The 22,724-nt window shown below is 35.6% G+C and overlaps 1 protein-coding gene across 3 annotated transcripts in view; it reads right to left on the bottom strand.

Annotated features, from left to right (window-relative positions):
• SEMA3A (semaphorin 3A) overlaps positions 1–22,724 on the bottom strand; it is a 241,749-nt gene that overhangs the window by 120,256 nt on the left and 98,769 nt on the right. For all 3 annotated transcript variants that reach the window (XM_015876098.2, XM_015876014.2, XM_015876186.2), the window contains one exon: positions 371–528. In XM_015876098.2, coding sequence (XP_015731584.1) covers positions 371–528 — 158 coding nt within the window. The remainder of the gene's footprint in view (positions 1–370; positions 529–22,724) is intronic.

Genomic DNA, 22,724 nt, shown 5'->3' with positions numbered 1-22,724 from the left:
AAAGTGCTGTGATAAAGATAAGAAATCAACACAGACTCATGAATAGATTCTATCTGTGAATGAATAAAAGTAAGTCCTTTTTTGTAGACTTTTATAATTGTATGTTTGTTCTTTTGTTTTTAATAGCAAACATGAAGTATATCTTGTTTGCAAATTAGCTGGATTATCCATTTATTACTTAAATTTTCATACTTTGGGAAAATAAAAATGATTCAATGCTTTTAGGCTCATAATAATTTTCCCTTCATAGAGCTGGCAAATGTTTGTCAGTTTAGCGATAGTAGTATTCCTGATATATCACCACATGAGTCATATAATCCTATAAAAAAATGTGAAACATATAGAATATATAAAACATGACTAACTGTACCTTTTGATATTCCTTGATGTTAACCAGGTTGAAAGAAAATATGTGGTCTTTAGCTCCAACATACAGCCGACTTCGTTCTTCATCCAAGAGGAAAGTATGGTAACTGGAACTATTAGCTAGTCCGTTGAAATTGACTATATTATTGGATTCCAACATTTCTGCAAGATAAAGATAATGTTTTCTATTTTAATCTGGTTAAGTAGAATACAGGCTTATGTTTTGACTTGTATGGATTTTTATTTTTTAATTTTTTTTTTTAATTTTTTAATTTATTCTTATGGAATGAAAATCTGTGAAAGTATTACATACTTGGGCCTCTGAGTATTGTTATCTCAAGTATTCACACTCAAACTGCTACTGAGATTTAGCTCTAGACAAACAAAGGTCATCTGCAAAATCAATTAAAATTGTGTATGAGATTTTAGATAGTTAAAATCCTATCCATGTATCCAATCAACTGTTGGACAAAGTTCAGCTTTGTTCAATCAGTGAGATTTGCAAGCACAAAGCTGAGGATTTCCAGCTGATAAAAACCACATTTAAACACAAAGTCTCATCTAACATGCAGAACCGCTTTACACATCTACAAATTGTGAGAAAGAGGGTAAGAAAGACTAGCTGATGAGTTAAGAAGACACACACAGTCTTTTTTTCTGTATATTACTATCATATCAGTTTACCAATACTGGGAATTGTGTACCTATCCATCATAGGAATAAAACTAGATAAAGTTACTTCTTTTTAAACTTAAGAATAATTTTCTAGTCCTCATACTCCTCGCAGAAATTGCCAAGATTAATTTAAGTACAGGAATCCACAGAATTCCTCTTGGCTATATACAAACATTAAGAAAGATAAATTCATTTGCCTGAAACTGCTGTAAAATATGTTTCCATACAATAATACAGAGTGTATTAGTATAATCTTTCATGAAAGCTCTCTTTCTTCAGTCCTTTCTACTTACATTCATACTGGGACCAATGCCAACTTTATCATTTCAAGTCACCTCTGTACTAGTAAGTTACTGATAAGAAACTTTCCCCATGATGAGAAATCCTACATGGTTCAAGCCCTGACCTTGTGATACACAGAACCAAATACAGTTTTAGGCACAGAAGCAGTTGCATCAATGCCAACAGAACTCCTCACACAACACGGATGGGGACAGATGAGAGAGGGATCAGACATATTTGAAAGCAAGAGCTTGGAGCATGTTCCAAGAGAGGACATAGTCAGACCTCTAGGCAGCTAGCATACGCGTCATGTCCAAGCTTTGCCAAGGCAAAGATGTCTGTCTTTCCAATTAAGAGCAGCTGCTAAATGTCCAGCTTCTGCTCAGTACTGAAGAATGTTGTTGTATGACGTTTTAGTTTTCAACAAGTTCACTTCAGTTTTCCACCACTGACTCAATTAATTAGCAAGTAAATGATAACATACCCTACGCAGATAAAAATGAAGGTGAAGCTGCTGTTCTAGAAGAAGCTTCTCATTAATTTTTTTATCTTTTTTTTCCCCATAACTTGTCCTCTTTTCCCCCCTCCTTTTACTGTAACCAGGACAAAAAAGTTATCTTTTTTTTGTAATCTTCATCAAAGATCCTTCCACAGAATCTCACCATCTCCAGATCAGTAGTCCTAGAAGTATTAAACCTATTTATCGCATTTGCATTTACCAGGTGGATTTTGAAGCAGATATTCTATAAAGGCTAGCATGGAGAGAATTAATAGGCAACGCATCCAATGAACATGAAGATGGCCATCAGAATATTCATTCTGAAGCCCAGATTTGCCCCACTATTCTTTGCACTTATTTGAAAAAATCTCTCCCTAGAATCAAATAGTTCACTGATGTTAAAGTAGAGAAACATATCAGATCATGCGCTAAATTTTGTTCCTCATTCTCTTATTTTTTTACTGGCTAAATATAACTATACATTTTCACTCTGTAAAATTCATACTGCTTGAGATTTTTATTTTTTTTTTTATTTTTTTTTTTCTTTTCCCAAGCAGTTCTGTCAAAATAATTCTTCTGGCTTCCAGCCAAGTTTTAGAATTTGACTGCATTGTCCTCCAGTTCACTTATTTGCATTCTGTTAGACTTTACTAATTCTCTTTACATTGTAATGACTGATTCAGATGTTGAACGTCGACTTACTGAATAGCGAGTGATGCAGATGATTGACTGCTTAACTCATCTTAGAACTCTCTTGGCTAGAAATGCTTTGCTGTCATCTGTATCTGATCATTTTTTTTTAATAATATAGCTGTCAGAAGCCTTTGTAATTTTTTTCACTCCTCTTAGTTTGAACTCACAGAGGTATGATTCTGCCTTTTGTGGCTCTGGATTAAAAAAAAAAAAAAAAAAAAAGTCTGCTGATGTCAATGTTACACAAATGTGAAACTGATATAAATGGGAAGATCACTTAGCTATGTGCTTTAAAGTGAGTCTGATATGATTTTTCTATTGTAGAATTTTACAAACGGTAATTAAAGTTTTCTTTCTTTTCTAATATTCCTGAAAAATTCCAGACTGTAACATTGAAATCTAAAGTTTATTGTGATCAAAAATAAATGACATCACCATCTTTGTTGTTCGTATATCTTCACATTGTAACATGAAAATATAAAGGCACAAGTATGCAGGGAAATGGGTGGTTCTGTGTGTGTGTGTGTTTGTTTTTTGTTTGTTTTTTTTTCATTTTCTATGATTCTTTGGAGTGTGTAACAGTGTTAATGGTAATACCAGTGGTTTTTTATTTATTTATTTATTTATTTATTTGTGAAATGGCAGTATGGAGTCAAACTAATAGCTGAATCCCCATTACTCTCCATAAGGGTAGAACATGTCTCCTGGACATCGTGAATTGACACGGGGAATATAGTAGAAAAAGAAAAAAAGTTAGGCCTCATCATATTCAAGGCAGTACAATTTAAATGTAAAATCAAGTTTCTCCTTCTCAGGAATCAGAGAATATATATATTAAGGAGAAAAATGACATTTGGGTGCTGTTGATTCTCATTCACTGATAAGTTAAGTGGGATACAGTTACAACAAAACTAAGAGATGAAAACCTAAATAATGTCTGTATTTCCTCTACTGTTTATTTTAAAGTACATCTATTTCTCCAGTGATTAATGCTTCATATGACATTCTGGAAAGTGCTCTTGAAGAGCAAAGCAATGACATTTGCACAATCAATACAAATCAAGTATTCAATTTCCTCAGATTAATTAGTTTCAAAGTGTTTACCATCTAGTGTCTTTTCAGTAACCAACCAGAGACTATCACTGTGACAATGACAGAAACAGCAGTGACCGGGCACAATCCCAGAAGGTCACTGATATCCATCAATTCTGTTAAGTGTCGATCAGTCATGTTGGCAACGTGCATGGCTGATCAGCACTGAAATAAACCAAGATTTACAACAAAGATTGCATTGCAATGACAAGAAGAAAATGATGAATGCCCTCAATAAGTCAATGGCATATCTATGGCCCGTGCAGATATACAATGGTTGCCTATATTAAAGGTCTTTTAGTCATTTCTTAAATTCTTTTATGGTTTTTTTTGGTTTTTTTTGGTTGTTTTTTTTTTCAGTATTTTTTACTCTGAATATTATAACATTCTCCCAGCAACTGTTGCAGTCAAGAACCATTGATTCAATAATTGCTCAGAGAGTGTTTTCTTATTTCTTTTTGACATCCTCAGTTATCATCATTTTTCTTTCTCTATAAAACTAACAACTGCACATTATGACTTTACTATCATCTATAAAATGAAATAAGAAGTAACTTTAGAGTGAGTACTGATATTTTGAAGGTACTAAAGACTTCATTGCTTTTGTTATTAGTGCTTGATACCCACATTTATTAAGAGTGTTGCAGGTGGCCCAAACCAACAGCTTGAAATGCACCATTTGTTAAAAAAAAAAAAACATTGCATTGTAATAAAATTTCAGTTGTGATCGTCACTGAAATCAACTGGAGTTTGAGTTTTTCAAGATTTGTGGGCCACCTTTTGATAATGAGCACTCCATTTTAGCAACCTAAAATTCACAGACCCGCCTTGCTTTGCTTGTTCCATTTTATTTCCTTTTCTCTACCAGTGTCAAGCTCTCTGGTTTTTGACCTTCTTTCTGTGTGTTCTTCTGTAGTCTCTGTATGGTCTTTCTTTTTTAACTGACATTTCTGTTGATCCAGTGTGACTTGTGTCAGAACATTTACTTTGCCAGATCAACTTGGCAAATTTACACAAGAAAACCAGTCCTTAAATTTTTCCTTCCTTTTAATACATGATTATTTAATTTGCTAATGGAACTGCAATTTAATAGTATGTATACACAAAGACGATCAAATTCCTAAAGTGAAATCAATGGAAATACGCATGCAGAAGGAATGCAGATTTTGTTTATTTTTATGACAATTTTGTCATTAAGGAATAAGCCAGAAAACCACATCTACAGATAATGTGAATACATAATGTGAATACTGAGGTTTGTTTTATCCACATTTGGTATCTCACAGTAAACCTTGGTTTATGTCTGTGTTCCTTCAGTAGACTTTGTGAAATAGAACAGCAAAACAAAATAAACTCTCTTATTTTTTAAATTTATCTATGACCAGGCAAATATCTTTTTAGTGTGCAGAATTTTTCTGTGTTTCAAATGAGAAAATTAATGAGTCTTGGATTGTGATCCCCTTATAGTCTTCACAACAACATGCCAGTCGAGATTTTTGTTGATAAGAATGAAAAATCAAAGCCTCATATCCCTTGCTAGAAAAATCCAAGTTTCTTCACTAGGATTCGGATCTGGCTCTGGCCTATTACTGGTGACTCTGCAGTGACTGGATTACGCAGTCAATTCTGCTTGTCGTAACATGCTTCAGAATCAAATGAGTGGGTTGTTGATTGCAGAAAATTCTCAACCTTCATTCCTTAGCCTGGAATGATAAGATCTCATTGTATATCTCATAGCAGTAGATAAAAGATGAGTCAATGTGTGTTATACCATCAAACAGGGATTTTGCTGAATTGCGAACAATGCCTCCCACAACGTCATGCTAGAACATTTCCTTCTTCTCTCGCCAGGCTTTTACCTTGGCTACAGAATATCAGGTGGCTGCAGGTTTGCACATGCATTTGTTGCTTGTGCATGTATATTTGCCTGTTCATAATATCAACTTGTATATCTGTCTAAATAGTCCCAGATATAAATTAGTCATTACTCTCTGAGTGATTGTTTGCTGATTTCTAAGATAACAATTCTACTGTGCAAAGATAGGAGTGGATAGTCTAACTTCTGACCTCTTCTATAGCCTCCATATTTACTGTTATGAATGTCAGTGGTGAAATCTGCCCTTATCAAAAAGTCAAAGAAAAGTAGGACACCTTCCTGCAAGTCATTAGCCAGCAGAGACTGTTTGGCAAAACCAGGGATAGAACAGGGAATAGGTACAGGATTTGTTGTGTCATTTCCACATCCCAACTAGACAACAGCTGTGATACATACAGAAAAGTTTCACTGATATATTCCGATATTACAAACACCCATGGGAACTGATTTGGGTGCTTGAGAGGTATCTATAACCAGACGAGCTGGTCTGTATCCCAAATCTGAGTGATACACACATCCAGTGGCCTGAAATATTTTGTTTGTTTGTTTGTTTGTTGTTGTTTTGGTGGGGTGGGAGATTGAAGGGGCAAGATTTGGTTTATTTTTTCACCCACACCTTCTCAGATATCACTGGGAGCTTAAGATCAGGCCCTCAGCAAGGAAACTTATTTTGGTGTGTCTTTAACTCATCAAACTATCAGCAAAAGATTTAAAAAACAAACAAAACAGAACATACAAACAAACAAACAACAACAAAAAAAAAAACCAAAAAAAAAAAAAACACCCAAGCCTCAAAAACGTATTATTTCACGTAATTTTAGTATTATGTTACTTTAGAATATCAAAAAGTAATCATTTTTATCTGAACTGAAACAAAGCACAGGTTTACAAGATGCATGAGCTCACACAGTGAAACAGGCTGTTTTTTTGTGGGTTTTTTTTGTATAGTATGAGCCCAATAAACTTGAAACTACACAGCATTTGTTGTTAATGGCAATTCTGTGTTATTGTAGTTTGAGTGAGATAAATTGCAGGGAGAAAAGGGAGCGTTATCTTATCAGTAATCAAAATACAATTGGAACAGAGCCTCTCACAGCTGTTCAATCTATCCTAGCTTTCATCCTCTTCATCCACCTTATCATAACAGTTGCCAATCACCTGATTTCACTGAACTCTACTGGAAGGAGTAAAAGAAAAACAGAAACATTATTTTTGTTATAATACTTTTGTTTCTGAACATGTAGTTGGAAACAGTTTACGGAACTGAACTGAACATTCTGGGAACTATGTTTTCATTACAATTTATCAATTGAAAGTAGCTAGGACAAGATATACAGTTTTTAGTGCACTCATGATGCAATCCAAGAATTTTAAATGAAACACTCCTGCTTACCTTCCACTAGAGCAAAGAAAACCTGAGAGCCGTGAGTACAGTTTGATTAAAACCAGATACTTGGAAGGAAGAATGTTGCACCAATGTTTTGTTTCAGTTGCACCGGCATAAGCATGGACTCCTTTGACTTCAAAATACAGATGCATATGTTTTTTATACTGTAAAACTGAGAGTAGATTTTAGTTCATTAATGTCAGCACTATTTAGCTACATGACAGCCCTTAGAGTGTTTTTGATTTGAATAATTGAAGGAGTCACATGATATTTTAAAGACATAAAACATTTAGATTTCAAAACCTAACCTGTTTGCCTTTTATTAGTTGCACATTTTTTTTTTGTCTCTGAAAATGAATCCAGATTATCCCTATTGCTCAGAGTTGTTTCCTTATAAAATATTAACCTCTGAACTAAACAATGACTTGTAAAGTTTGATTTCATATATTTGTAAAGTTGCTTGTAATATCTCATATTATTAATTTGATTTTGTGCTCAAGGTTTTGGTATATATTTAACTGTGAGCGTTATAAGCAGTTAACATTATAAAATATAATTTTATATTATATATATATATAAGTTAACATTATTATAAAATCAGATAAAAATACTGCCTATTATTATTATTATTATTATTATTATTATTATTATTATTATTATTATTTTTCCCCCATGTAGAATCTAATTAAATATAAATAGATCTATTTATATTTAATAAATATAAATATATATAAATATAAAGGGAAAACTTTTGTAACTTAAGATTTGAGTAGGTTACATCTTCACTACCTCCCATTTGCATCCTAATGAGCCCCTAGGTATTAACTTCTGTAACCCTTAAAGTTTTCGAAAATATGGCAAAATTATACACTAAAACAATGAGCTAATGAAAACTGCTTACAAACATTTATTGTCTTGTGGATAAGGAATTGTCTGGATGGCCACATCCAGGGATTTACAGTCAGTGTCTCTGTCTAGGTGAAGAACAGAGATGAATAGTGTCTCTTGGGTCCACATTGAGTCTGGTTCTGTTTAATACCTTCAGTAGTGACACAGACAGTGGAATTGAGTGCACTCTCAGCAAGTCTGCAGATGACATCAAGTTGGGTGGTGCAGTTGACAAAAGAGAAGTTCCAGAGAGACCACAACAGGTTTGAGGGGTGGACCTCCATGAGCCTCATGCAGTTTGACAAGGCCAAGTGTAAGGTGTTGCACCTAGGTCAGGGCAATCCCACACATATTAGTACAGAACAGGAGATAAGTAAACTTGGAATAGCCCTGCAGAGAAGGAGTTGAGGATATTAGGATATTAGTGGATGAAAAATTGGCCAAGAGCAGGTACGGTATGCTTGCAGCTCAGAAATCCAAACATATTCGTGTCTGCATCAAAAGAAGCACGGCCAATGGAGTTAAGGGAGGTGATTCTCCCAGTCTGCTCAGTTCTTGTGAAGCCCCATCTGGAGTACTGTAGCCAAGCTTGTGGCCCCGCAGCACAAGAAAGATACAGAGCTTCTGGAGTGTGTCCAGAGGAGGTCCACAAAGATGGCTGGGGCACCTCCACTATGAAAAAACGCTGAGAGAGCTGGGCTTGTTCAGCCTGGAGAAGGCTTCGGAAAGAACTTATTACAGACTTTCAGTAAGGAAAGAACCTTATGAGGAAGATGGATTTTATAAGGGCATGTAGTGAAACTACAAGGGGTAATGGTTTTAAACTTTAGGTTAGATATAAGGAATTCTTTACTATGAGGGTGGTAAGGCACTGGAATAGGTTGCCCAGAGAAACTGTGGATGTCTCATGTCTATGAGTGCTCAAGGTCAGGTTGGAAGTGGCTTGGGCAGTCCCCATGGGGGAGACTGAATTACATGATCTTTAAAGGTCCCTTTCTACACAAACTTTGAGCAACGTGGTCTAATGGGAGGTGCCCCTGCCTGGACTACTGGGGAGGGTGGAGGGAGGGTTGGAACTAAATGATCTTAAAGGTCTCTTCCAATCCAAATAATTTGATAGTTCTATGATTCTGTGTTTCTATGATTGAACTCAATAGTAGAAACACTTTAGGAACAATAATTCAGCACTACACCTTGAATAATATATCTTGAATGTGCTTGGTTTGTTTAACGTGATACTATATAACCTTAAATTGCATCATCAGCTAGTACTGATAAGTGACCAGCTAAATCTCATTCATTAAATAGTTCAGATCCAGTTATTAGTTAACCACTTCTCAGCCATTTGTATGATACTGCTGGTATCAACAAGCTATGCTTCAACAAGCAGAACTGGTACTGGTTATCAAGAAAGTGAAATGGTGTAGTTGTTTCTTTGAGGATTACCTTATTATAAACAATTCATTATTGTCTCAATAAATACCATATCAGAGTTATCAACACCTTTTCAATGACTAACAGCATAGAGAGAGAGTTGTTTTCCCATGGCACAAAGGCACATGGGAATGAGACAGGAAGACTGTCATATCTTCTACTTTCTATGGCCTGTATGTAAGTAAGTTGGGTCCAACCATTCTACAGAGCACAGATTTTGCTCAATGGCTGTTCGCACTAAAAAAGCAAGAAAAAAAAATACAGCAAGAAAGGAACAATTACCTTATTTGCTCAAAATATTGATCATAGCGCAATGTAGATATGCCTGAGCTAGCTTTAAACTCACTTGTGTACCTGCAGTGTCTAATAACATTGTCTGGAAAAAAATTATATATGTGTGTGTGTGTGTGTGTGTGTGTGTGTATATATATATAATTTATATATATATATTATGTTTTATATATATATATATATATATATACACACACACATACATACACACTATATATTTATATAATTTAATTTTTTTATTTTTTTTTTTCTTCCTCGTCTTAATTTACCTCCATGAAGCTCCAAGGGTACTATCTTCACAGAATCACAGTTTAGAAAAGGCCTACAAGATCATCCAGTCCAACCATCCACTAATCATCAATAGTTCGCACCAGACAACGCCCCTCAATACAACATCCAAATGTTCCTTGAATACCTCCAGGATTGATGACTGTACCACCTCCCTGGGCAGCCAATTCCACTTCCTGACCACTCTTTCAGAGTAGTAGTATTTCCTAACATCTAGCCTGAACCTCCCCTGGCGCAGCTTGAAGCCATTCCCTCTAGTCTTATCACCAGTTACACAAGAGAAGAGGCTGACCTCCAGCTCACTTCAGGAAGTTATAGAAAGCATTAAGGTCTCCCCTGAGTCTCCTCTTCTCTGAATTGAACAATCCCAGCTCCTTCAGCCTATCCTTATAAGGCCTGTGCTCCAGATCCCTCACCAGATTTGTTGCCTTTCTTTGAACATGCTCCAGGGCCCTCAGTGTCTTTCCTGCAGTGAAGGGCCCAAAACTGGACACAGTACTGCTGCAGGCTAAGTAGGCAAGCTTTAAGATTATGTTTTTTTGTTTCTAATGAGAATTTTTTTCTGCTAAAAGAATTTACTTAGAATCATTGAACCACAGAATACTTTGGGTTGAAGGGACCTCTATGATCATCTACATCCAACCCCCTGCTATAGGCAGGGACACCTCTCATTAGACCAGGTTGTTCAAAGTCCTGTGCAGCCTGGCCTTGAATGCTTCCAGGGAGAGGACAACCACAGTCTCACCAGGCAACCTTTTCCAGTGTCTCACCACCCTCACAGTAAAGAATTTCTTTCTAATATCTACTCTAAATCTGCCCTTTTCCAGTTTCAAACCATCTCCCCTCATCCTGTTGCCACACACTCTTATGAAAAGTCCCTCCCTAGCTCTCCTGTAGCCCCCCTTCAGGTACTGAAAGACCCCAAGATCTACTGAAAGATCCCCCAAGAGCCTTCTCTTTATTCCATCTTTTCTTAAAAAAAAAAAAAAAAAAGAAAGAAAAATACACAACAGCAACTACAACAAACAATATTAACTAACCAAACAAAAGTTTTTAAAAATTATCAAACATATATAAAACTAACTGTAATATCAAAACCAGGCAAGTTTTTTGGTGACAGATAAGCAACAAACGTCTTAGAATTCTGTAATGTTTGAGATAAAATTCTGAGAAGTTGGGCCAAGAGAAGGCCAGCTTGTTTTTCTCATTCATCCCTTCATAGGACTATGCTTTATTCTCAGTTCCTAATAATTTAGCGTGACAACTGAAAATTCAGATGTAATTGTCCATGATAAAGGAGACTGTGTGAGACAGTGTCTTTCTACAGCTTAAAATATTGTGACATTGGTGAAAATCCAGCACAGATTCAGTCCTTTTTGATTTTATTCTATTGCTTTTTTAAATTATTGAGCTCACAATATATAACTGCATAAATTATTTACTGAGGTGAATTAGTCCACATGTATAAAAACTCTTCACAGCTCTATGATTAAAACAAAAACAACAACAACCAAAAAAAAAAAAAAAAAAAAAAAAAGAAAGAAAAAGAAATAGATTTTGTGCCAATTTTGCTTGTAGGTAAATCACTATATTTTGTACAGCAGCTGGCATAGATTAACTACATCCAGTCTTTCTTATAAGGGTACAAAATTTCAATTTCAGACATAGCTATCAACACTCCTTATGATAAAATTTATCTTTGTAGAATGGGATCCACTCTTCACTTTGATCACATATCCAGAACTTTCAGGAATTGTCTTTTCCTATTATTATAATGGATGAGTAAAATCCATGCTTTACATCCTTCTCTCTACTGATAGCTCTTGTTTCCTCTAATCTTCAGGTGAGGATTTGGATGAATTTCAGCAAGAGCATGAAAGCACTGAGTGCAGTTAAACAGCTTGTGTAGCTCACATACAGACAAACACAGCTCTGCTAATGCAATTTATTCCAAGCACACAGAACAAGGGACTTCTACTTTTGACACTCCTTGAACATAATTCTGTGCCAAAATAGACTAAGAGAAGATGCCTAATTTATTTCATGTTTAATGCTCTTCTATCAATCAATGTTTTAAATTTCTTTCAGGTTACACAAAACAAAACTCATTCTATTCTACTTTCAGTGTTTTTGCAGCGATTTTACAACCAAAGGAAGAGCAAAGAATTTCAAAGAAATGTCTAGAATCAAAATGCAAAAAACTTAAATAAAATTTCACATCAATTTTCTGGATTCTGAGTATAGTCCAAAATGGCTGGGAGGAGTGTGTTTCCACCTAAAATTTTATGGCACACAAACATGAAATTTTAACTGTGATACCACTAGGAAATTATACTATAAAGTGATTTAGACAATTCAGTGTCCCCTCCAAAATGTCTTAATCCGATTTTCACAAAACACAGTTAAGCTGTGGAGTTTCTTAACATGAGCTGTTGTAGATGTTAGTATTTGTTCATAATTTCAAAGGTCAGTGTTGTATAACATAGAGAGTAAGAAATCCTTAAAAGCTTATTTAATTTAGGTACAGATTCTAGCTCACAGATTTCCTGAACTTCAAGCTGTCAGAGGTTTAAAGAGTATTCTGGGGAACTACCACCATGTGATTAACCCAACACTACTTTCTCCCACTGTGGAGAACTCTATTATGAACCTCCATTATTATGAGTTTGCTGTGGCTGTGATTGGAGCCAGCATATTTACCACCTCACTGTGTATGCATATAAATACAGCCATGAGTTACGTCTTGAGAAGAGCCAAGCTGCAAGTTATGAAGTGTAGTTTGACAAAATAACATTTAACACTCCTTTCTCACCTGGGCTGTGTGGTGTGGCTGCCAATGGAGCCTCCCTGACCTTTCCTTAACCATCTGCCTCACCTCAAAGCCTCCAGGGCCATCCCAGATAAGAGGAAATATTTTGAAACAGTAACATTTCAGGGTGACTGAACCTATTTTCTGCAACTGTATTTCAAAACTCTAACTTGTAAATACCTTTTATTTTGAAATAACGGGTAGGTATTAGATCTTTTAAGCAAACAGCAAAAAGAATCATCATAATACGAGGAAAAGGAGTGGATTATCAGCATTCACATTACACCTGCTGTCTGGATGGTCTTAATGCATGACCAGATTTGGATTTCTCAAAGACATGTCAGTGTAAATACAACTGGATTTGTCTGAGCACCAAATCACCTGTAGCATCAGGCTTCTCTTAGGGCACTGTTTAAGAGGACTTCAAAGATAACTGAAAGTAGTTCAGGATGTTTTTTTCCAGTGTCAGCTGAACCATTTCTTATTGGATGCTTGCTGAATGCTGTCAGCAGAAATGGCTGAACTACGAGGGCTGCTCCAAAAGTAATGCTTCCTATTTTATTATGTGGGTTTGCAGCATCAGAGGCAGATAATGGTGGTATGGCAATAGAGGTTGAATCTTTTCCCCAACATTCCATTACATTTTTTCTGTAGGACAGATGTCAGCAGAGGGGCAGTCTGACAAAATCTCTGCCAGAGACAGTAACAAACAAGTCATGTCCTGGACAGCCATGCACAAGTCTCACATCAGGAAATGAACAGTCTCTCTATCAGCTCATCCACATGATTCAGTAGATTAGAAACAGAGAGCAGTATACAGAGTTGAATATCATCTTCAGTGTTTTGGAAACAATTGTGGCAGCGTTGGAATATCTCAAAAATTTCTGTCAGGTAGGTACCACAAATGCTCACAAAGGAACAGAATTACTATATGCAAGTTTTTCAGGATCATTTGAGCCAATACAAGGCTGAAGGTGACAGCTTCCTGGATCACATCATTACTGGTGACAAGACGTGGTGTCACCACTACAAGCCAGAGTCAAACCAGCAGCCAATGTGTGGTGATATGTGAAATCCCCATCAAAGAAAAGGTTCAAGCAGGTAAAGTGATATGCACTTTTGGGATAGGAAAGAGAGGATCCTTCACTTCTGACAGCTTATACTGCAACACTGATTAAGCTGAAGGCTCAAACATCCAGAGTCAGGCCAGAGAAGAAGACAGTCTTCCTCTTCAACAGGATAAAACCAGATCCCACACCAGTCTCAAGACTGTGGAGCACACTGTCAATTATGGCTGAACTGACCTACCATACCCACCATATAGTCCATGTATTGGTGTATTCTAACATCTGTTTGGGCTGATGGACTGTGTGGGTAACATTTTCCTTGCAACAAGGTGATCATAGCAGCTGTGAAACACTTGGTCATCTCCACTGGTACAGAGCACAGCATACAGGCTCATGTTCATTGCTGGCAAAAATGCATGGCTAATGGTGGTGGCTATGTTGAAAAAGAGTGTTCTTTAGTTGAGAATTTGTTCTATCAAACATTGTTATTGTGCTCTTTGTATCTATTGTAGTTTCCATTGAAGCAACAATCAAAAAAGCAAAAATACTTTTGCAAAACTATAGAAAACATGCGCTATTTCACTCAATGAAATTAGCTGGGAAAGGAAAGCCAGCATGGTTCAAAGCTGGTATACCTCAAATGTGTCTCTTCCCAGCCAATTTTTTTGGACTGTTTTCCTCTCTATTTACAGTAGCACATTAGAGGTCTAGCCCACATCTCTGATCCTGCGTATCTCAACTATTTAAGTAAATGATAGCTTATTCATTGCATCACCACAGAGGCACAATTATCCTCAGCATTAACCTGAGGAAGTAAGTTTAGTGAAATTTTGCATCAGGAAAAAGAAATAATGAAAGTTTTGTTTCTGATGCTCTAGTGCAACATTAGTGTGTCATTTGTCTTTCCAGTCATGAAAACTACACTTTTGTTACCTAGACAGAGATCAAATTCATATTTTCTTCAGACCCTGATAGAATAGATACCTTCAGAGTATGACCTGTAAACTCCAAGTATTAATGCCCAGACGTAGAGACGGAAAGCACAGCATGGTACCTTTTATTTATTACATAAAATGAGAATTAATAAAATCTAATAATTTCTGCAAAACCTTCTGGGAATTTTAACTTAGTTCACTGATTCACATTCTGAATCTCCTTGCATTCTGAGTAAGTTGAGTTCCAGACCCAATTATATTACTCATTCTCAACAGCTCACTGGTTACTTTGCTAAATTGTCTCCAAAAGAATGCTCCTTTGGGTGCAATATTCAAGTGTATATGCATCTCAAATGTTGTACAGTCTTCCAAATGTCCATATTGATCCAAGATACCACAAGTCACTGTTGATAGATAAGGAGCATTTACACAAAAACCCCATTTGAAATTAAAACAGTCATTTCTCCTTGATGGTAATATAGTAACACATTCCCATAAATGGAAAACTCTAGATATTTAGGGGGGAAATATTTGTTTATTTACTTATATTAAAATAGCAATTCACCTAAAATTGAACAGGACACCGATTCAGTGTTTCCAAATTAAAGCACTACTGGGTGGTTCTAAATGAGTTCTTGAGAGACGGATTTCAGATTATACAATTGGTATGACTCTGTTGCTTTATTACACTGTTACTTTTAATAAACCCAGATTGATTTAAAGCAGATGTGGCCATAATTTAAGTTAAGCTTACTAAGTATTTCTGTAGAATTCACTATCCTGTAGGATTTTGCTTAAATCTGGAACAAACTATCACCACAACAATAAACTTTCTACTTGTTTATCAATTTTGAAGACTATGTAATACCAAAGAAGGACATTAGAAAGCTATATTATGATGTTCTAACACAGAGGTCATTCTTAGTAATAAAAAATTTATGGAAATTATTCCTTGTATTTATGATCAAGTGGTTTCAATATATATTTGAAGGTCTTCAAGAATAAGTATTTTGCAGCCTTAAAATCAGTGAACTCTGAGTTATCATGGAACATTACCGGTCTGTGTAGAATCAATGTATTACAAAGTTACGCTCATTTATTCTAATCATTTTTGTTTCATGTACCAACAAGTGTATATTCAAGATAAAGCTTTTCTTTTTTGTTGCTGTTGTTATTGTTGTTTTCCTTAGTCAAATATAATTCCAGCAGCAGAGGACATGGCTTCGAGTATAAAGGCAAACATTTAGGTATTCCTAGGTAGTCTAATTATGAAAGGCATCAGGGCAGAAGTGTTTTCCTCCTGTAGCCACTAGCATTAATTTGACCTACTGGGGAAACAATTTCTAAATGTCAACATTTGCATGCCTGAACCCTGCCATGAACTAAAAGGATTCATGTGCAGAGGTCCTGCCTCAAGCTGCGACATACTACTTGCCTCCTCAGAGGGAGTTAACACACTAATTAGAGCAAATGAAATTATAACAACCAACTCTCCATGGTGGTAAGAGGAAAAGCACTCTGACTGTAGTGGATGACTGCAGTTTAAGTGGTATATTCATTAATTAAATAGCATTATGATCACTGAATATGAATAGGCTCTAAAAAAGGTTGTCAAGCTTGGACGTAAATATGAACATAGTACCTGGTTACCAAAAGAGAGAGTTGCTGTTGCTCTTTTCAGAAGTATAAGCTTTGAAACTTAAGACTAAAAAATTTACACATTTGCGATATATGCTGTTTTCTGCAGATGTATATTCTCGAGTGCACTCTTGAGATTCAGATGCTAACAAGTCTGAATAGCAATCTGGTAGAAAGTTGAGGAAGTCTGCATCTGCTCCACTGCTTAGTTCAACTGGTTAATGACCCTTGAGGTCTAATCCAAAGACAAGCAAAGGCAGTGGGATTTTACTGACTGTGCTGAAAACTGAATCAAGCCAATGGATTAAGGGTATGATTCCTACAGGACCTGTGTTTTCAGGAACTTCCTCCAAAACATTTACCCTTATAACCTCAGAAACATTTTTAAAAAAGAATGCACTCTAAGCTAAAACACAGGGCCCTGATAACACAGGATCACTTGCTAACACTCTTCTGCACAGTGCTCCAAATACTTTTCTTATCTTGTGATTAAATGTTCAAATTGATATGTTTTACAGTGTCTCTGTAGAGAAAACATAAGCAGTGAAAGTTTTCTATTTTGCCTAAGTATAACTACTCTTATGAGCTGAGAGTGATATTTAGTAAGTGGGATTTGGTGTTGGCTCAAAGTTTCTGTAAGATATGCATGTTCTGCTATGAGAATTCTGTTCCAGAATAATGTTGAATTAATAGACAGCATGTACTACACCTAACTTGGCTACATGAATTGAGTCTAAGTTCTGTTATATCAAGAAGCAGTTTGCCAAAAAGAAGTGTTATGTAGGCTAGTGGGAGTCAGGAGGTACACCTGATAATCTCCAAAAGAAATTGCCTGCCTATATTTCAGAACCTAAATGAAATGCTATTTAAATATTTAAATCTCTGCAAAAGAGATATCAACATTAAATTGGTTTGCAGCATTTTAATTATATATATCAATTGACTCAGTGAAAGAGAAGCCATTATGATTTATGTAGACCCAGGGACAATTAAAACAGAGGTACCCTAAAAATCAGGTGTTTTACTTGAATTGACAAGCCATGATCATTGAGAAAACTTAACATGATGAGATATACTATTTCTAAACATAACCTCATGCTTCACAAAGCCCAAAAATACTTCTGTCAATCTACAGGGAAGGTAGTTAGACAGAAAATAAATGAATTCTCAGTTCACACATCATATAAGTATGACAGAACAGCAAGTATCTACATACAGGACAGAGATCAAATACCTTAATTCACATATTACCCCTAATACAGATACCCAATGCAGCAATAAATGAAGCAGAGGTGTTACAGACAAGCATCTCTGACCTCATCCTCCTTCTTTACCCAGTCTTATCCTGTGCATCAAGGGAAACAAAAATCCCTTGGAAATAATAGATAAAAAATGTGTAATCAAAAGTTGTATGGGACTGATTCAGTTCATGAATATGAAGTGAGTTGCTGAATCCTCCAGTGAGGAGAGCAAGGCTTCCTCTCTGGAATCCAGATGGAGTGCAAGTGATTGTCCAGGCTTTATGTCACATATTCACATGCAAAATTGATTGTGTTGGACAAAAAATTCCAAGCAGCAGGAAGCAGAACACTCAACACACAAACTTTCAGTCCAAATCATTATAGGTTATGAGAAACTAAAACCATTGATTTATCACAGGATGTACCAGATACGTTTAGTTAGTGTTCAGATAACAAGACATTTACGTATACATAAAAATATCAATTTTGTTTTCAGTAATGCTCAATAGCCATAAAAGCATGAAGAAATGCATGGTTTTTTTTATTAGTCTTAAAATTTAGCACACACAGCTTCTACTGAAGTCCTGTTTCAGGTTACAAGCATTAAAATGTTTCCGTAACTCAGGAATATTGACTATTTTCTAGGTAGCTGAACTTTTACTACAGTGTAAAAGCAAAGCAAAATGGACTACTTGAAGTTTCCTTACATCAGAAACCTCCATATCTGCATGTACATCCTAATTCCTGTATAATCCTGAGTGGTTTACCTCTTAAAATAAACAGACTCTACCTTATGTCCTTACTGGATTACTGTGAGTAGGATGTTTACATAAAGGATATAGCTAAGTATTCACCGAACATAACAAAAGTACGATTCATTCCCATGCATTAGAGCACATCATAATTTGGTGGCTATATTTAAATAAACCAAAATTTAACTATGCCAGCAATTATGATCTAATGTTAAGACTGTAATTGTGTTCAATCTTTGCCCTCCAGAGTTTGATTCATTCATATGTTTAACTACACTACCACAACTCATAGAGTGTAAATATGAAGAATTTGGTGGGAGAGAAAGTAAGCATTATTTGTTATCCAGGTGTGTTAGATACCAATTCAGTAAATATAATTTTTACAGCTAATAAAACCAGTTACATTACAATTTACCTTTCATGCAAAGATCTAATCATATTTCAATGAACAATAGAAATTGAGTTTCACGCTCAGTTACTTACTTGAGCAATGCAAAAGTATTGCAACACAGAAATAAACACTTTAAAGCTTCTTTTACTATCCTAGCTGTGGAATATGCCCATAATATTGAAGCAAGAAAATTCTGAAGTTGTATTCACCTGAACTCTGAGGAACCACAATGCTGAGTGCCATTTTAGGCTGAAGCAGCATCAAAACACTTGAACTTACAATATCTGAGAAAATATTATGTATAAAAAAATAAAGTAATTCTAAGGGGTGATCTAATTGTTTTCTTCAATTCCCTTGTAGGGGGATTATGAAGAAAAGAGGACCAGATTCTTTCCACAAGTGCATGGTGTAAGTACAAGAAGTAACATGAACAAATTTCAACAGGGAAACATTGCATGGGATACAAGAAAGAAGTCTTGATTCAAATGGGATGCTCAGAGTGGCTATGGAATTCAAACTTGGCTGAACCAGATACAAAACAACCTCACCTAAATCTGAAGACAGCCTTGATTTCAGCAAGAGGTTGATCTGGTGTCTTCCTGTACTTACTTCCCCTGTGATTTAAAATAACTCATTTGGCTTTGATAACTTAGGCCCTAACAAGAAATAACAGAGCATTACTGGCAAGTTTATGCTATTAAATTAAATTAAAGAAAAATTTTAAAAAAATCATAAAAAAAGACATCTCATAAGTCTCTCTTAAAGCCAATTGTTCCTGAGGGTCAGTAACAACTTCTTTACTGTAAGAGACAGCAGGAAGCAACGCAATGGACAACAGAAGACATGGATGTGCCAATCCTTCTAAAGCAGTTGAAACATGCAGCGGGGTTTAAATACTATTACTTATGCCTTCTTGGTCAGGTGAGGATACATAGCTTTCACTGAAAGAGGGAGGACAGAAATCTCCAAAGTTGTACTGTAATATATGTATGTCAAATTTATCAGATACAGTAATTCTTACACAACTTAGGTCAGATTCTCAAATAACAGATATATTACCGCAAAGCCATGTAGATGTTCAACTACTAAACATGTTTCATTTATTCTTCTCTCATATATTTTCAAAACAATCTCTTTTTAAATAAAATTGTTTAACAGTCATGCAAACACAAAGAGGCAATAATTGCTGTGGATTAGTGTTTTGAAAAACAGCCCTTTGTATCCTTCATGTGAATTTTGTCTTTAGGTAGAAAGACTACACTGTTGTTTCTGCTCTTTACCTTTATTAAATTACCACATTAAGGGCCTTGAGAAAAGTCTTCATGGAACAATGTGGTGAATATCAATTAAAAGGTGCACAGGCAAACACTGTCTTAATGACAATTAACAATCTCAGTGCAAATTTTGGTTCTTTTGACTTCAGCATTCTCCAAATCTCACTCAATCTGCTGGACAGCACATGCACCACAGTCATAAAAAGCACAGCAAGACTTAAGAAACACAACTAGTTGTTTTATGGTCTATTATGGAAAAAAAAAGAAAAAAAGAAAAAAAAAAAAGAAAGAAAAAAGAAGCATGGGGGAAAACAAAACAGACAGACAAACAAGAATAATAATAAAAAAATAATACTATGTTAACATAATAGTTTATGGCTATGTAAGATTGGAATGTTGATATAGAAAGACAAAGAAACCTGCAAGATTAAGAGTAACTCATTTTCCTTTTATGGCCTGTTACTACTTGGCTGATCATCGCTACTAACTTTGTATTTTCAGAACGTACTGAATTTAAGAAAACTCTTTTGTTCCATTTGCAGCCCACATGCTGACACAGCATCTCATCTTCTATTGTTCCAACTTCTAACTATTATCTGATACATTTGATGTGCTGAAAGATAAAGAGCACACAGATTCCAGTTACCTTAGAGACAGCAAAAGAAGAATTACTTAGCAAAAAAAAAAAAAAAAAAAAAAAAAGCAGCTGAGACTGGGCAGTTTCTAGCAATTTTACTCTAGTGTGTGAGAGACCCACAAATGTGAGTTAAGACCTGTAAGCCAGGAGTCTTTGTTTGGGCTCTGTTGGGCACTGAATGATCTCACCCTCTCCTTACTCCCACACACTGAGGTATAGAGGGAAAAGCAGGCTCAACCAGTCCTAAATTCCTTTGCCAGCTCAGACTCCAGATAGATTCTGTAGCAGTGGGGAAGAACTGTGGCTCACCTCTGTTATTAGACAGAGTTGTTTTGAAGTAATACATTTATTCAAGGTTAATAAATATTTGTCCCATCACTGGACATCATTCCTGGATGCTGCTTTTCTTATTGAGGAAACACTGACCTCACTACTGACAGAACTGACTGCTGAGAGACCATGCCTGTGGCCTCTGATAAGGTACAGTGCAAGGCTAAAAAGATTAATTTTCACATAGTTGCCCTGAAAATTTTTGAGAGATAGATGCTTCTCTAAGTTTGAGCCCTTGTAGACTTAGCTATTTAACTCAACTGTTTTATCTAGGCTAGACATAACCAAGTGGTATCTCATCAGCATTGCATTCACGTGACTTGCACAAAGTCTGGAGTACCTCCCTTAAAGTCTGATTAGATCAAACTAATTTTTAAAGAATGTTTTCATGGAAAACAAGTTCCAAGGGTATGGCAAAAAGCATGAAGTAGGTGACCTGATCAAAACCTGTGTTTTATTTATTTATGTACATGGTGTGACTTCAACATTAGGGTTACAGTAGATATTAGGAATCAAGTGATCCCTATACCTACTGAAAATGAAATTTCAGTGACTTTGTGGTATAAAGAACAAGTTGTTAAGTTGCTAGAGAGTAGAAGTTCTTTCACCAGTACAAAGTTGCACTGTGGTTCCAGGAAAGAAGAGTAGTTAGTTGTGTTCAAGAACAAAAAGGATATCAAATGAAGGTAGGAGGAAATAAAGCCTGACTCTATTTGATGTGTGCCAACTGTGGTCTCATAAAGTAAAGAAATCTTGGAATACTTTAAGTACATAATATTTTTAGAGCTCTAATAAAGCAAACCTGAGCTGCTATTTACCACATTTAAAGATATGTACCGCAGAAGCTAGATTTTGCCATATATTTTGCCTATTCCAGTAACCTCTAATTAACAAACGCTGATGTGGAGGCGAGCAGAACACTCAGCTGTCTGTTCAGATTCTTCTGAATTACTCCCACATATTTTTCCAAAGTGTACAACATATATCAATGGTCTTGAATTATTCTGAAACCATTTGGATAAAAAGAAACAACACTGCTATGTATGCCTTGCTGAATTCAAATATTTTCATTTCTCTTACAGATGTTCAGTTTCTAGTCTTACTGGAGTATCTGTCTACATAAGCTGTCCTCCTTCAGCATTTCCACAATTCTAGGGCAGAATAAGAAACAAATCTCTCTCTCTGCCAACAATAACATTTATTTTCATTTTGCCTAACTAATCAGTGCAACTGTAAAATAATAATAATAATAACAATGCAAAAAAAAAAAATCCATGAAAATAATACTAGTTAGAATAACATGTCTATTCACATTGCTGTTCACGCAGTGGTATTGAAAGTCATGTTGCACACTGAGAAGTCAAAATGACCTATCATAGCATGAAGGAACTGAGGGAATGTTGGTTTCACTCCATTCAGTTTGGGTGCAGGAAATGATGATGTCACCCAGAAGACAGATGCAGTCCCAATAGCTGCTGAAAAATAATTGATATCATATATACAGTGTATATGAACCACAGTTGGAATACACATGGGCAATTATTTGGAACAAACACGAACCAAATATCTAGTAGCAGAACAGGGAAAAAATAATAATAATAATAATAATAATAATAATAATAATAATAATAATAATAATAATAATAATAATAATAATAATAAAAGACACTTTGGGTGGGATCAAATCATGGGTGGACTAGAAAAAAGGTCAAGTTTTACGAGGAATTCAATTAGGATTTCCTGTAATGGCACACTGTTACTTAAAGCAGAACTACTGTGCTAACATGCAAGCTGAAATTCTCAAGATAATTGTGGTGTATATGTACTCTGTGTTATGTAGCTGAGAGTAGAAAAAAACATATCAGTTCTGACTAAAAGT

This window comes from Coturnix japonica, chromosome 1 (genome assembly GCF_001577835.2).
Source record: "Coturnix japonica isolate 7356 chromosome 1, Coturnix japonica 2.1, whole genome shotgun sequence".
Lineage (NCBI taxonomy): Eukaryota > Metazoa > Chordata > Aves > Galliformes > Phasianidae > Coturnix > Coturnix japonica.
This window is presented reverse-complemented; position numbering and strand designations above follow the sequence as displayed.